Genomic DNA, 17,574 nt, shown 5'->3' on the forward strand with positions numbered 1-17,574 from the left:
AACCATAAAACAGACATGAATTGCTGTTGACATCCATGAAAAACATCAAATAAATTGACCAACATACATAACCGTCCAAGAAAACATCCATCAATGTGAGAAAATTCATGTTTTTTTCAAGTGAGAAAAATTCTGTTTTTCCATTCTCACTGACAAAAACCATAAAAACATGCATAAATTATGTAAAAAAGTTGTAGGTGGCAGCAGGGGTGAGTCGTCGTGCTGGTACCCCCCTTTCTACTTATTTGCTATCTAAATTGATCGTAAAGTGTGGTTTCTCATTGAATTTGCAATGTTTAAACTGTTGTTTTTTGGGGGTTTAGGGGGGTGAGGTACCTATGTTAGTCTAGTTTACGTATTTAATATAGGCTATGATTTACCCCCCTCCCATCCCCCTAATATGCAAATATATAGCCCAAATTTGTTTCTAAACTATTATATATTCATCCTATTGTATTTTATTTCATTAGCATTAACCAAACCTGACTTCTTTCGTGTATTAGGTATAATGCACCAGTACTGAAAATCCTTTAATCCGTTCTACTTATAAATAAATCGATGCAAATAAAAAAAAAAAACAATAATAAAAAAAAACAAAAAAAAAACAAAAAAAAATAAATAATAAGTTGAAATAGCTTTCTGCACAAATTCGGTTATTTAGAATCATTTGAAATGTTTCATCCTTTTCGTAAAACGTTGCATTCAGGTTTTTATAATAGCTTGGACTAAAAACTTAGCGAATAAACTAGTTTTGGGGGGACGGGGATGGGGGCTATAACCAAATTCCCCTTTAATAGTTGCAGTAGCAATCGATTTATCTATAGTATCAATTGCAGTGATAGTATAGTGGCCTCAACTATCATGAGTAGCCTACAGGATGCTTAGCTACTGACCCGCTAAAATTTCTTGTCACTATATTGTGTTCATCCTGTTGGTATTTTTGTTAGAATAAAACTAGTATTGTTTCATTTGTAATTATAATAGTACTATAATTACAAATAATCCCTTACTTTTTTAAACACTAAATTATGGCTGCTTGCTTCTGTAATTAAAAAAAAAAATGTTTCAAAGAAATAAAGTATTATTTTTCCCAACAAACACGCAAATAATTACAGGATTTATTGTTTATATATTACACACTTGTCTCCATCATTGGTTTCAATTGGATGGGGTGGGGGTATTAGGGCCCTCTATCATTTTTATCCCCTCCCCTTAGATTAGAAAAAAATACTGTTCTCTGAAACTTCTTTCTTTGGTGTTTTCCCTGAAAAATTGAAAAAGACTGGCCCCCTTCAAGTTTTGAGAAATAGGATTTGACTCACTCAAGGTCGTATCCAGGAGGGGGAATAGGAGGGTTTGACCCCCCCCCCTAAAAAAAATAATAATGTTTGTCTGACCCGTAAAAATGTAACAAAATGGACATAAACAAATTTTGTATGCGTTTTTTGAGTTTTTTTGTAGCCCCCCCCCCAAAAAAACAAAATTGAGTAAAACCCTCTCCAAAAAAATCCTGGGTACGGCCTTGCCTCCCTCCTCCTAATTTTCATTAAATGACGCCACTGGACTTCATCTCTATAAAAAAGAAACAAAGCAAACGACCAAAACGATAGAAAATAGCACCAAATTTAAATCTATTTAATCTAAACCATTAAATACAGTATTTGCCTAAATAGTTTGTTTGAATAAATAACTCTTTCTTATGAATAAGTAATTTGTACTCCAAGCCTCATCGTAGTCTTATTAACAATACTGCTTTAAAATGAGCTGCTTAAAAATTCTCCAAAACAAATTAAGGTTCTAACCGTTCATGTTGCAAAGCTATTAGCATTAAAACTCTCATGTTTTATTTCCTTATTTCAGGGATAAGACTATATTAATATTAGTTATTGGATTGCAAAGCTACGTTTCTAAGGGTTACAAATAATTTTACATGTTTAATCAATAACATTCCCTAAAAAGATACTCATGAGAAAAACTTCTTAGGTGTCATAGGCAGCGCAATAGCGCTGCCTAAGTAAAGAGCAATGTGGGCACAGTGTATCTTTTTTCCCACCAAGACGCTTCGTATAGAAGGAGCTGTCGTTGAAACTTCGGAAGAAGCTCATTCGAGTGGAAATTACAAGTTCTAGTGCCTTTTTTAAGAGTCAATAGTGATTGGAAGGCAATCAGCTCCCCTCCTACGTTCATTAATTCCCAATATCATATCCAATGAAAATTTGGAGATAGCCCCTTGGTTCAGAATAGTTGAAAATCCAGTAGCTATGTCTCTGGGGATTTCACCAGTCCCCTCCCACATCCCTAGAGGCAAGGACTGTAAATTCTACAATTAACCTATTGTTTATATATGGTATTTTTATTTTTTTTAGAATTTAAAGAATAAATATCAGTAAAAGTATATTAAACTGGCAATCCCCATTCATTTATCTTTATTTCAGTAATATTGGCTATGATGGTATTTTGTTCAATAGTATGAGAAGTGGAAACATTCAGCTCGAAATAAGAACTATTTTCAGTAAAGTGCAAATTATGTTCTGGTCTTCTAAGATGAGATGAGTCAGCCCTGCTCATCTTAGTTTCTGCTTGTTTTGAGTTTGGCTCGGATATTTATTGTAACTTCTGTTCGTTCTGTTCCTTTTTATTAATGGTGATTTGTGGTAGTTTTACGCTAGAAAGATTATTTGAATTTATTGTTGCTCATTTTTGGTTTAATGTAGTTTTTTACTTTTCTTTGAAAAATTAATTTTGTCGAAAAAGTTTATAAATTAATCATAAGTAAAACGAAAGTTTTCGTTTTTGCAGAGGCAAAACTGGAAAGTAGGACTGGAGTCAACTGAAAGTCAGCACAACCAAAGAGGAAAATTCAGAACCAATGAAAATATTTTTCCCTATGAAAAATACTGTATATGAAAACTATATAATAATTTTAATTTTTTTTTTTTTGGGGGGGGGGGTTCAACAAAGCCTAAAAACATAAGTGATTCCTACTATAGAGTATTTTTTTAATTTATTGAATACTTCTTACGTTAGGAATGTAAGAATTGTATAAAATACATTTCAGCTTAAATTTGAGAATCGTTTTGAAAATTATAAATTGTTAAATATAATTTGTTATATGTTTAATTATTGACTCACCAAAGACAGTTAGTGTTGCATTACTGAAAACTGATCCAACTGAATTTTCTGCCATACAGGTGTACATTCCATCATCAGCCATAGTGACATCCTCAATTCTGAGACTTTTTCCTTCGGCAATCTGTCTCTTATCCTTCCTCCAAGAGATCAAAGGAGTCGGATCCCCCGTAGCGAAGCATTCCAAATACACATCTTCTCCAGAAATTATCTCTACGTTCTGCGGTGATTTGATTATCTCTGGCTTAGCTGAAATTGGAAAAGGAAGCAGTTTGAATTTTCCTTCAGCTTTAACTAGGAAATTGTATTTATTACGCTTCAGGAAATTTAGAGAGAGATAGAGAGATAGAACCGTAAAGTTATAGATTCCTGGGGGTAAATTGGACAACTTGAACTATATAAGACATTTATTCAGTTCAAAAGGTTTCTAATAAACACATCTGTTCTAAGCCAGTGAAATATTTCATAGCAAGAACAATAATTGTAAGGTTATGGCTAGGACACATTTGGAAGGAATGATAATGAATTAGTATCAAATGTTTTGTTGTATAAAAACAAATTGAAGCAGGCTTTAAAGATGAAATTACTATGGAAGCTCAACTTCATAAAAAATACAACTTACCCTTTTATCTTGTAATCAAACTCCAGTGGCGTCAATTGGAGGGTGGGGCAGGGGGGGCATGACCCCTCCCCCTAGATTTTGAAAACTACCTTCTTATTTATATGTCACAGCTATTTTCTATTTTAGTTATGTGCTCATATTAAACCAGCGAGACTGGCTAACTGGTCGTGTTTATTTGTCGCCCCTGTGCTTCGTTTTTTCACAGCAATTAAATGACACTGTTACTTTTCGATGACCTTGTTTTGAAATGTTCTCTTGCAAAGCTGCATCCGATTTTCTCGAACTTTTGATTCGTTCGAACTTTCGATTCGATTCGAAAATCAAAAGTTCCGATTTTCTCGAACTCTCGAAAATGGAAAGATTTATGTGTCATTATCAAGAGATTTTCGATGTCGGTGACCATGCCATAGAATCCCAGCTTTTACTTGCAAAGTTGCATCTGTCAAAAAGTGATATTTCAAAACTGGATCTTCTTCGAACATGCGAAATCTTATCCGACCTCTCAGTTGCCTATTTTGCAGTTCTAAAACTGATGAGGCTAGTTGCTGCTTTGCCTGTGACTACTGCCAGCAATGAATGGTTCTTCTCAGCATTAGAGCGTGTCAAGGACTATCTGCGATCGACGATGGGAAACGACAGACTCAGTAATCTCATTATAATGGCCGTTTAAAAAGAGGAGGTAAAGAAACTGGATATGGATAGATTAGTCAACGATTTTGCCAAGCAGCAAAGTCGCTGCTACCCCTTGTTTTAGGTATGTTTGCTCAATATATTTTTTTTTTGCATCTTCATTAAAAAAAAAAATCAAAAAAAAAAATCCTTGCCCCCTCCTACATTTTCATGAATTGACGCTACTGTCAAACTGTCCAGATTTATTTTTCTTCTGATCGAGGCCAGCCTAGAATGAACCTTTGTTTTTGATTTCCCGAAACAATCAAAGCTTAAAAAATATTTGATTGTAAATTTTTATATTCAAAAGTGTATTTTAAATAATGGGAAAGTAAACAATACATATTGCATAGTAATTTCTATGTGGACTTTTCGGTCATGATATTTTGAAGTTACTCAGAATTTAAGTTTGTCAAAAAGACCCAACAGGGAAATTTAAGTCAGAGACAGCGCTCTAGTGTTAATTGTAGCACAGAGCCGTAAGGCTTCAGTGTATTCTTATGAAATATTTTTCCCGAAACCACTTTATAATGAAGGGGGCCGTATAAACTTCGGAGAGAGTTCATTTAATTGGGAATTGTAAGTTCTATTACACTTTTTAAGAGTCAAAAGAAATCGGAGGGCAATGATCCCCCTCCCATACCGCTTTTACCTTCAAGGACATCCGATCATAATTTTGAGACTGCCGTTTTGCTTGAAATGTAAGATATTTATTGGCAAAATGAGACATGTTGGATCATGGGTTTCCAAAAAGGTTCAGGATATTACAGTTAAACTTCATGGAAATGTCGAGGGGGACGTCGAACAAAATTAAAACACACTATGTGCAAGGTGAATGTCGAATAAGCATTTCAGCAGCATCTCTAGAACGGCTAAGGGTAATTAAGTTGAAATTTTAAGGGCAAGCTCAAGGGGATCTTCGAAAGTGATCAGAGATTATTCAAATTCTCCCCAACTATTTCTAGTTGGATGTTCCCTCCCCAACACTGATTAAAAAATTCTTCAAAATAGTCGAAAGATCTCATAATCATGCCTCCAGGGATGCCAAGCCTCTCATATTCTCCGCGGCGATGATTATAAATTATGCAATTTGCCCATTGTTTACATGCATAATTTATCATTGAATGTTTGATTCTGTGCACAGTTCATAGAATTATCCAGTATGATCATTCCCTATCTCATCCATTATAAAAATCCGGACCGGGGTGCGAGTGCTCCAGAGAACGTAGAAACATAAGCGGCATCAGATCTTTTCACGGGTAGACAAGTCAGACGCGAAACAATCGGAAACAAGTGGAAACCCGCTATTACGAATAATGCACTTTGCGCGAAACAATCGGAAACAAGTGGAAACCTGCTATTAATAACTGCACGAAGAAGTGGGAGGAGCTTTTTGTTCGCACCGAGAACGAAGACCAGAAATGATCTGCGATAAGCTTACTGGATAATTATATGAACTGTGATTCTGTGTGTGCCCAAAAAAGCTAAGGGTATTAAGGTGAAACAATGGGGATTGTTCAGGGGAATGTTTAACTAAATCTAGACACTAAGGGCATCCAGTTTATCGAAAATGCGCATCTTCCATATCTAAGAAATGGCTCAATGTATTAAGTTAAAACTTTCAGGGCGTGTTGAGGGGAATTTTGAAAAGTGGTCGAAGGACAACCAGCTTCCTGCCCATGCCTTTTTTAGTTGGCCTCCTCCCAAAGACATCTGATCATAATATGAAATAGCCAGCGTATTCAAAATAGCCTAAAAGATCAAATAGCCATGCCCCCCGGAATAATATACCCCCCCCCCCGTTCCCATGAGCAATGTTATGCAAGTTGCCCAATTTTTATAAGTAAGATTTTTTATTTGAAAAGGGGACAAATTTGATTCTGGGTCTCCAAAAAGGCATGAGGTATTAACGTGAAACTTTCAGAAAACGATCGGGGATGACGAACGAAAAAAAGTGCATTCAGGATGCTTGTCAAAACAGTGTATCAGCAATACATAAGGAACGGCTTAGGCTATCGGTTGAACCTTTTACAGAATTAAATAAAAAAAAACAAGTTTTTTTAACTGAAAGTAAGGAGCGACATTAAAATTTAAAACGAACAGAAATTATTACGTATATGAAATGGGCTGTCCCCTCCTCAACGCTTTGCTCTTTACGCTAAAGTTTTTTATTGTTTTAAAAAATAAAGTTGTGAGACAGACTCAAACTTTTGCGTAAAAAGTGAGGTGGTGAGGAGGGCACCGCCCCTTTCATATATGGAATAATTTATGTTCATTATAAGTTTTAATGTCGCTCCTTACTTTCAGTTTAAAAAACTTGTTTTTTTTTATTTAATTTATGATAGTTTTTTTGTTAATGCAGCTTTTATTTGCATAAAAATTTTACTTTTATTTTGCTAAATGGATGTCTTTACAAATTAACTTACGTAACTAACTTCTATATTCGTATATTTTTCTTCTGGCAAAAAATACAAAGTTGCAGATTTTTGCAGATATGAGCTTGAATTCTATGTAATAGGGTTTGCTGATACACTGAATCTGACGGTCTGATTTTCATTAAAATTTATTCAGTTGTAGGGGATATGTCCCCCCTCTTTAAAAAATCGAGTAAATTTTCCCAGGCATGTATCCACTGATGAATTATGCTAAACTTGTTCAGATGTAAGCATTTTGATTCAAAACGATGAGACCATTATTTTTTTTCGTTTATTGAAATCAAAATTTCTTTTTGAAAAGTTTCGATTGGTATAGAGCTGTATCGCTTGTTTTTTTTTTTGTTTTTTTTTATTTCGTATACTTCCTTACACATATGAGGGGGTACCCCGCTTAATAAGAACCATGCTATGTGCTTTAAAATTTAAAAAAAATTTTTATAAAAACAAACCTTAAAAAACCCGGCCTTAGAATTAGGATATATCGCTCGTTTTAAAGCACTAAAAAAAACTCTCTCGTAAATATCGAGGTTTTGACTTGGGATAGACACTCTACACATATGTTAAAATTTCTGTTGGTTTTAAGTTCTAATATTCCTTCTTACATTTCAGTTGAAATGTAATTATTCCGTAAATGAAAGGGGCTGTCCCTCCTCAACGCCTCGCTCTTTACGCTAAAGTTTTTTATTGTTTTAAAAAATAAAGTTGTGAGACAGAGTCAAACTTTAGCGTAAAGAGCGAGGCGTTGAGGAGGGGACAGCCCCAAACCCCTGAATCACAAAGGCCGTTTAATTAGAATAAATAGCTCTTTTGAAAGCACTAAAAAAACTGTAGCGTAAAGAGCGAGGTATTGACTTGGGGGAGAACCCCTCACATACGTTATAATTTCTGTTCGTTTTAAGTTCTAATATTCCTTCGTACATTTCATTTTAAATTTAATTATTCCTTATATTAACAGGACGGTCCCCTCTTCAACTCTTCTATCTTTCATATATTTTTTTTTTGTTTTTTAAATAAAAAATTTTTTATAAAGCTTACAAAATTCTCTATCCTATCTAGTCGGGGATGATGGGAAAGTTCCTGTCCTAAAAGGCCAAAAGTATTTTCGTTTTATTTTTTATTGTCGCTCCTTACTTTCAGTTTAAAAAACTTTTTTTTTTTAATTTAATTTCTGATCGTTTTTTAGCTAATGCAGCTTTTATTTGCATAAAAATTTTACTTTTCTTTTGCTAAATGGATGTCTTTACAAATTAACTTACGTAACTAACTTCTATATTCGTATATTTTTCTTCTGGCAAAAAAATACAAAGTTGCAGATTTTTGCAGATATGAGCTTGAAACCTATGTAATAGGGTTTTCTGATACGCTGAATCTGACGGTGTGATTTTCATTAAAATTCTTTCACTTGTAGGGGATGTTTCCCCCTCTTTAAAAAATCGAGTAAATTTTCTCAGGCTCGTAGCCTTTGATGAGTAATACTAAACTTAATAAAATTTATATATTTAGATTCAGAATTATAAACCCATTCTTTTGATATGTTTATTGACATCAAAATTCCGTTTTTAAAAGTTTGGATTACTATTGAGCCGTATTGCTTGTTTTTTTTATTGTTTTTTTTTAATACGTATATGTTATTACCTATATTAGGGGGTTCTCCCCTTAGTCAATAACACGCTCTTTACGTTAAAAGTTAAAAAAAATTTTTATTCACAAACCCCTGAATCACAAAGGCCGTTTAATTAGAATAGATAGCTCTTTTGAAAGCACTAAAAAAAACTGTAGCGTAAAGAGCGAGGTATTGACTTGGGGAGAACCCCCTCACATACGTTATAATTTCTGTTCGTTTTAAGTTCTAATATTCCTTCTCACATTTCAGTTGAAATGTAATTATTCCGTAAATGAAAGGGGCTGTCCCCTCCTCAACGCCTCGCTCTTTACGCTAAATTTTTTTATTGTTTTAAACAATAAAGTTGTGAGACAGAGTCAAACTTTAGCGTAAAGAGCGAGGCGTTGAGGAGGGGACAGCCCGAAACCCCTGAATCACAAAGGCCGTTTAATTAGAATAAATAGCTCTTTTGAAAGCACTAAAAAAAACTGTAACGTAAAGAGCGAGGTATTGACTTGGGGGAGAACCCCTCACATACGTTATAATTTCTGTTCGTTTTAAGTTCTAATATTCCTTCGTACATTTCAGTTGAAATGTAACTATTCCGTATATGAAAGAGGCTGTCCCCTCCTCAAAGCCACACACTTTTCGCTAAATTTTTTTATTGTTTTAAAAAATAAAGTTGTGATAAAGATTCAAACATTAGAGTAAAGATCGAGGCGTTGTGGAGGGGACAGCCCCTTTAATATAAGGAATAAATTATGTTCTGTTTAAGTTTTAATGTAGCTACTTACTTTAAGTTTAAAAAACATGTTTTTTTTATTTAATTTATTATCGTTTTTTATTTAATTAATCTTTTATTTGTATAAAAATTTTACTTTTATTTTTCTAAATGGATGTCTTTACAAATTAACTTACGTAACTAACTTCTATATTCGTATATTTTTCTTCTGGCAAAAAATACAAAGTTGCAGATTTTTGCAGATATGAGCTTGAAACCTATGTAATAGGGTTTTCTGATACGCTGAATCTGACGGTGTGATTTTCATTAAAATTCTTTCACTTGTAGGGGATATTTACCCCTCTTTAAAAAATCGAGTAAATATTCTCAGGCTCGTAGCCTTTGATGAGTAATACTAAACTTAATAAAATTTATATATTTAGAATCAGCATTATAAACACATTCTTTTGATACATATATTGACATCAAAATTCCGTTTTTAGAAGTTTCGATTACTATTGAGCCGTATCGCTTGTTTTTTTATTGTTTTTTTTATTACGTATATGTTATTACGTATAAGAGGGGGTTCTCCCCTTAGTCAATAACACGCTCTTTACGTTAAAAGTTAAAAAAAATTTTTATTAACAAACCACTGAATCACAAAGGCCGTTTAATTAGAATAGATAGCTCTTTTTAAAGCACTAAAAAAACTGTAGCGTAAAGAGCGTGGTATTGACTTGGGGGAGAACCCCCTCACATACGTTATAATTTCTGTTTGTTTTAAGTTCTAATATTCCTTCTTACATTTCAGTTGAAAAAACTTTTTTTTTATTTAATTTCTGCTCGTTTTTTAAATAATGCTTGGAAATCTGGCGCCCCCTTTATAGAAATATCCCTAATCCCAAAGACACATCCTCTAGGGAAATATTCTCCAGAGTAACCCCTCCTCTATCCCCCCCCCTCCAAAAAAAATCCTTCCTGAAAATGGTTGTATACTTCCCAATAACCAATAAATAATGCTGGCAAGTCTGGCGCACCCTTCATGGCAATTTCCCTTCCCCCATGAAAAATTCCTTCATGAACAGATCCTCCAACATAACCACCGACCCACCCTTCCCTCCCACTATCAGAAAAAAAATCTCCTGAAAACTTCTGTATACTTCCCAATAACCAATACTATATGTTAACATTGGGTAAAGTTCATAACTTTTAGCCCTCCCTCTGGGAACTTCGGGGGATTAAGTCATCCTCAAAGACATATTTATCAAATTTTCGACCATGCTGAACAAAATGGATATCTCAAAATTTTGATGGGGTGACTTTTGGAAAAAAATAAGCGTGGGAGGGGGCCTATTTGCCCTTCATTTTTTTCGGTTACTTAAAAATGGAAATATAGCTTTTAATTCCAGTTCCAATAAGTCCTTCTAAGATATTCTAGGACCACTGGGTCAATACAATTATCCCTGGGAAAAAAAAACAAAAAAACAAACAAAAAAAAAAATAAAAACGCATCCGTGATCTTTCTTCTGGCAAAAAACGTAAAATTCCACATTTTTGTAGATAGGAGCTTGAAACCTCTACAGTAGGGTTCTCTGATACGCTGAATATGATGGTGTGATTTTCATTAAGGTTCTATAATTTTTAGGGGGTCCTTCCCCCTTTTTTTGAAAATCAGCCAAATTTTCTCAGGCGCGTAACTTTTGATGGGTAGCACTAAACTTGATGAAAGTTATATATTTGAAATCAGCATTGAAATCTTATTCTTTTGATATATCTATTAGTATCAAAAACTTGTTTTCTAGAGTTTCGGTTACCATTGAGCCGGGTCGCTCCTTACTTACAGTTCGTTACCACGAACTGTTTGATATTAAGGATGATGTTAAAGAGTGATTGCAGGGCAACCAGTCTCTTTTTTAGATTCCCCCCTCATAACTGATGGAAATTTTGAAAAGCCACACTGTTCTAAATAGTCAAAAAGCCTAACAATTATATCTCACAGTATGTTATGAGTCCCACAACCCTCGAGGCAAGGAGTATAAATTATGCAATCTCTCCATATTTTTGTATGCAGGATTTATAATTAGGAAAAAGGTGTTGTTTGATCCTGGGTTCGTCGAAAAACGACAAGGGTATTTAGGTGAAATTTCGGGAAATGATGAACTAAATCATATGACACAATGTGCATGCAGATTATCAAAAACACATACCTCAAATATCTTATGAACGGGTAAGAGCATTAACTTGCTTTCAGACGCTTTCAGGGGCATTACTACCCGCACTACTACTGTGACTAAAACTGTGGCCATATGCAGTGGCGGATTCAGGGGTAAGGGGGGGCGCCCCCTAACGTAGTCTAAATATTTATAATTTACTTAATTAACCCAAGTTTGCGTTAAACAAACTTGCTCCTAACGCAAGTTTATTGGATCAACCTATTTTACCCCCCCCCCTAAATTTTTTTATCGTAACAACCTATTTTTGCCCCTCCCCCCTAAAAAAATCCTGGATCCACCCCTGGCCAAATGCGATTATGGCTACTTGTGATTGCTACTGCAACTACTTGCAACAGCGACAAAGATTACTTACGACAGTGACCACTGCCAACTGTGACTACTTGCAACTTCAACTATAACTACTTACGATTGTGACTACTTGTGACTGCTTTTAGAAAAATTTGAGGGGTCTATGAGGGGACTGCTTTTAGTGTCTATTGAATAAAATCAATAGACACTATGTGCATGCTAATTGTCAAACGGGACGGTCAGCAGTATCTCAGGGACGTCAGAGGGTATTAAGTTGAAACTTTCAGGGCATGTTTAAAAATGGTTGGAATGCAAAAAAAGACCCCTCGTCATTTTTAGAACGAAAGTTTCAAATATCCATAAAATGAATTGAAATAATGTTTTTTTCCTCGAAGGCTAATTGCAGATGTGTGCTTGTTGTTTTTTATATTTTTTTTACAGGGGCCATCAGTTCGAGTCAGTGGTGTAAAACATTGGTCAAGGAAATTGAATGGAATATCCCCCCCCCCTCCCAACGTGAAACCCTTACTGACAACTATAGTACATGACACCAGATCACCCCTTTTGATCGAGAGCGCGTCCACTAGGCGTACACTAGAAGGCTTCTTTTTTCTCGTTGTTAATTTAAATATGAAGGAGTCGAACTCTATATCAGAGCCAATCAAATTTAAAATTGAATGTGCTCCTTATTCCAAATTAGCGAGCAATAGTTTAAGTCAAGAAAGTGTCCAAAAATAATTAAATAATCATATATAATTAATAATCAATAATTAAATAATCAATAAATAATCATAAGAAAGTATTTTGCATCGTCCACCATTCGTACATCAGAAGGTTTTCAAATCTGAAGTACATTTACTTGTATAAAGTAAGTGACTTTCCAGGTACGAATGCACAACCGTTCAGCATTACTTCCTCCGTAAATGGGAAGCTCAATGTATCTTTTTTGAAACTTCTAAACTGATTTGCTATCTCAGAATTTGTAATCGATAGCATCTTGATCCTCCATGGGGCAAAACCGTAGTCCGGTGACAGAAAAGGACAGAAAACTTCCGTTTAGGGTAAACTCGCAAGGTCTCTTTTGGGTGGAGTTGAGCCATAGAAAATTCCTTCCCATTTTATGAAAATTTGCCCTCTTTTCTTTTACTATACGCATAATAAGTTTTGTATTTTAAGGTACACTCCCTCAATGCTGTATCTAGGGGTTATTTTCGAGTTGTATATTTGCTCGCCATTTATTGTGTAAAATTTAAAATGTACACCCTTTTGAAAATTAAACAGAAGTGTTTCAAACATCAAGCAACGTCTCCTTGAATTTGAAATTCAGAAGGAAAACCTCCTAACATCTGAAAAGAGGCTTGAAGAGAAGCAGATTCTATATCAGTATGAATACAATAAATATTCATGATATGACATTTAGCAAAAAATGTGTATATAAATGAAAACTCATTTCAAAACCAAAGTAAAATTAATTTATATTTTACTGCCAAAACTAATTCGTTTGATACGAAAAAGATGAAACTTTCCTTCAAATAACAAATATCAATATACAAAAAAAACAACCATGAAAATGAAACTTGTATTGTAAGCTATTTTCTACAGGTTATCGTCACGTAGTTCACAAAGTTTGTTAAAGTGTTCGTTCTTTGAACATTATGGTTTTCCAGCTTTTCAACACAATTTCTCTTTTCATTACTGATACTCCTAAAAGCACTGAAACTTTAAAACAGTATTATCTCATGTCATCTTAAGAATTTTCTTATCTTTTTATTTTTTTTTTTTTTCTTGTTGAGACTCCAATTAAGTAAAAGTCTCCTTGGTGCCTTATGAACGTCTAGAACCACCGTTGGTGGAACGAACATGCTCCTTTCTTGACGCCTTCCTTCAAAAATCCTTTATTCACAAGGGAAGTCTTTTCCTATTACCTTCCCCTCGTAAGTTTATATGGAACCCCACTCCAATTTAGAGCTGAAAGGAATAATTTCTCAAGAGATGAAAGTTGACTGCTGGTTTTTTCCTCACCTGATTTTTTCTGTTGCTTCTTGAGAAATGGGTGCGCTCTCTAATGGACTTTTAATTTAAGATCAAACAACTGTTGTACAAGTAACATAATTGAAAGTGGTTGACAGAAAGTAAAGAGAAATTTTCACTATTAGTTACACTGGGAAATTTACTCACATTTTTAAAAGCAACTAACAGTATAAATTAAATTAGGAAACATAATTATGTAAATCCAATTTCAAAAGTATCAGATAAAAAATCCTTCGGTGTATGGAACCACAAACAATCGCTTGGGGGAGTGGGGTTATAGCTGAAAAAGCAGTAAAAAAAATGTACAGCAGTTAGAAGTATTAAACTCATGAAGTCCTCTGACTCGTCAATAGTAATAACACACAGCTGTAAGCTGATGTAGAATAAGTTAGTATATACCAAGGTACCATATTGCCGCCTTTACGTTTCTTCCGTTTTTTCTGTTAATTTTGCAGGTCATTACACTCTGTGCCAGGGAATACTTCAATTTCAAAAGTTCAGCGTAACTTCAAAGCTCAGTGTCCTTTTTTAGTGGTAAAAACTAGAAAACCGATGTCTCTTTTCACCCGCCAATTATTTTTGTATATATTCAGATTTCAAATTTGATTCTCCATCAGTTTTGAATAGTTTATATACCCAAACCACAGAGTATAACTTGATTGGTGATTAGGATTTGAATAAAAAAAAAGGTAATTAGTAATTGGAAAATTTCTTAATGCTTTTACAATCGGAGATGTTTGATTAACCTTTTGCAAAAAAAGGGGTAATGGGTTATGCGAGCATTTGCAAAAAAGGGGTAATTAGTCAATGGAAATTTTTTTTAATGCTTTTACAATCGGAAGTGTTTGATTAACCTTTGCAAAAAAAGAGGGTAAGGGGATTTGCGATTTGGAGGAGATGGGATGATAGTGTACAGTATAATACGCAAGTGATGTTTTGGAGCGTATTGTCAATTTAACGAGAAATGACTGAAAAGTGTTTTGAGGGAGATGGGTTGCATGGAGGGTTGAGTTGCATGAGAGTTCAGTTAAAGGGGGGCGGGTACAGTTACACGGAGGTTTAGTTAAATGGGGTCGAATTGGATGAGGGTTCAGTAGCACGAGGGTTCAGTTGCATGGGGGTTCAGTTGTACAGGGTTTCGGTTATACAGGGGTTCACTTACATGGAGGGATTCAGTTGAACGGGGGGGGGAGATTTGCGATTTGGAGGAGATGGGATGATAGTGTACTGTATAATACGCAAGTGATGTTTTGGAGCGTATTGTCAATTTAACGAGAAATGACTGAAAAGTGTTTTGAGGGAGATGGGTTGCATGGAGGGTTGAGTTGCATGAGATTTCAGTTAAAGGGGGGGGAGGGGGAGGGGGTACAGTTACACGGAGATTTAGTTAAACGGGGTCGAGTTGGATGAGGGTTCAGTAGCACGAGGGGACAAATGCCTGGGGGGTTTAGTTGTACAGGGTTTCAGTTAAAGAATACCTCCTCGACATTAAACCTAAGGAAATTTATGTATTTGGAATCAGCGTATAAAGCCCAATCATTTTCATGTATCTATAATTATTAAAATTCTTTTTTTTAGAGTTATGGTTACTTTCGGACACACTCAAGAAGTGAAGTTAAAGCAGATAATGGGAAAGTGGAAGAGTTGTAGCCTAAAACAGCCATAATTGTAATTTCGGTTCATTTAGGGTTTCATTTATTTATCGATGCTGATTTGTGGCAGTTTCATGATTGGTAGATTATTTGATGTTATTTTTGCTAATTTTTTGTTTATCATATAAGGCTATTGCGTCTTTCTGAACTTTCTGTTGGAGGCAGGGGTAAGTATTTAGTTTAAATAGTTCTAGGAGGAATTGAGTTTTGTGGATGGTGTTGAAAAATGGTACGTGTTGAATATTTGGGTAAACATACGACTAAGAAACGCTTCACTATAAATAAGGCTATTGTGTCTTTCTGAACTTTCTGTGCGAGGCAGGGATAACTATTTAGTTTAAATAATTCTAGGAGGAATTGAGTTTTGTGGCTGGTGTGGAAAAATGGTACTTGTTAAATATTCGGGTAAACAGTCGACTATAAATAAGGATATTTAGTCTTTCTGAACTTTCTTTTGGAGGCGGGGGTAAGTATTTAGTTTAAATATTTATATGAGGAATTGAGTTTTGTGGATGGTGTTGAAAAATGGTAAGTGTTGAATATTTGGGTAAACATACGGATAAGAAACGCTTCACTATAAATAAGGCTATTGTGTCTTTCTGAACTTTCTGTGCGAGGCAGGGATAACTATTTAGTTTAAATAATTCTAGGAGGACTTGAGTTTTGTGGCTGGTGTGGAAAAATTGTACTTGTAAAATATTCGGTAAAAAATTATAATCTAAATATGTATATAGAGGATGTATGAACAATATGTGGGAGGCGGGGTTAAGTATGTAGTTTAAATAATTCTAGGAGGAATTGAGTTTTGTGGATGGTGTTGAAAAATGGTACGTGTTGAATATTTGGGTAAACATACGGCTAAGAAACGCTTCACTATAAATAAGGCTATCGTGTTTTTGCGAACTTTCTGTGCGAGGCAGCGATAACTATTTAGTTTAAATAATTCTAGGAGGAATTGAGTTTTGTGGCTGGTGTGGAAAAATGGTACTTGTTAAATATTCGGGTAAACATTCGACTATAAATAAGGCTCTTGCGTCTTTCTGAACTTTCTGTTGGAGGCGGGGGTAAGTATTTAGTTTAAATAGTTCTAGGAGGAATTGAGTTTTGTGGGTGGGGTTGAAAAATGGTAAGTGTTAAATATTTGGGTAAACATACGGCTAAGAAACGCTTCACTATAAATAAGGCTATAGTGTCTTTCTGAACTTTCTGTGCGAGGCAGGGATAACTATTTAGTTTAAATAATTCTAGGAGGAATTGAGTTTTGTGGCTTGTGTGGAAAAATGGGTCTTGTTAACTATTCGGGTAAACATTCGACTATAATTAAAGTGATTGCGTCTTTCTGAAATGTCCGTTGGAGGCGGGGGTTAGTATTTAGTTTAAATAATTCTGGGAGGAATTGAGTTTTGTGGATGGTGTTGAAAAATGGTAAGTGTTGAATATTTGGGTAAACATACGGATAAGAAACGCTTCACTATAAATAAGGCTATCGTGTTTTTCCGAACTTTCTGTGCGAGGCAGCGATAACTATTTAGTTTAAATAATTCTAGGAGGATGAAGTATTTTTTTACTTAACAAATACATTAATAACTTCCAAGGTGATAGGACATTATGACACATAATTTATCAGTTACCGAGTGTTAAATACCCCTCCCCCCCCCGCAATGACTTCCAAGGGATTTATGACTCCTCCCCACCATGAATTCAGATGGTTTTAAGGCTCATCTCACTAGTCATAACTCCGTTCAACCTTGAGCGAAGGTATAAAAGTTTGATGAAGTATTTCTCTGCTTAACAACTACATTAATAGCCTTCAATATGATAGGACTGTATGACACCGAATTTATCAGTTTGAAAAATCATCTTGAGGTGTTATATTCGAATGTACTTTTTTATTATTGTCTATGGATCTCGAAGAAATTGACTGTTATCATTGGTTAGTGAACTATAATCTGTTTGAGTATGATAAAAGCTTGTGGAGTACTACATTACGTTATATAAACAGACTGGGATTCTACGATAGAGTGATTACACCCCTTAATAATACTGGTCAGGAACTGAGAAATGTCCAGGAGGAAGTCAGTGAAATTTGCAGCTTTTTCGGAGTTGAAGCGCTCTACGTAAAGGGCAATGTACCTACAGATAAAGTTTTAATTCAAAAGTGTGACCCTAGGATTCCACTTTTCAATCTAG

General features: G+C 34.8%; 1 protein-coding gene across 2 annotated transcripts in view; it reads right to left on the reverse strand.

Moving 5' to 3' along the window:
• The window catches only part of LOC148954039 (roundabout homolog 2-like), a 386,920-nt gene that overhangs the window by 241,199 nt on the left and 128,147 nt on the right, over positions 1-17,574 (reverse strand). For both annotated transcript variants that reach the window (XM_089085754.1, XM_089085755.1), the window contains exon 6: positions 3,133-3,378. In XM_089085754.1, coding sequence (XP_088941880.1) covers positions 3,133-3,378 — 246 coding nt within the window. The remainder of the gene's footprint in view (positions 1-3,132; positions 3,379-17,574) is intronic.

The sequence above is a fragment of the Artemia sp. Qi Xiang Cuo genome, chromosome 3, assembly GCF_049724085.1.
Source record: "Artemia sp. Qi Xiang Cuo chromosome 3, ASM4972408v1, whole genome shotgun sequence".
In the NCBI taxonomy this organism is placed as follows: Eukaryota; Metazoa; Arthropoda; class Branchiopoda; order Anostraca; family Artemiidae; genus Artemia; species Artemia sp. Qi Xiang Cuo.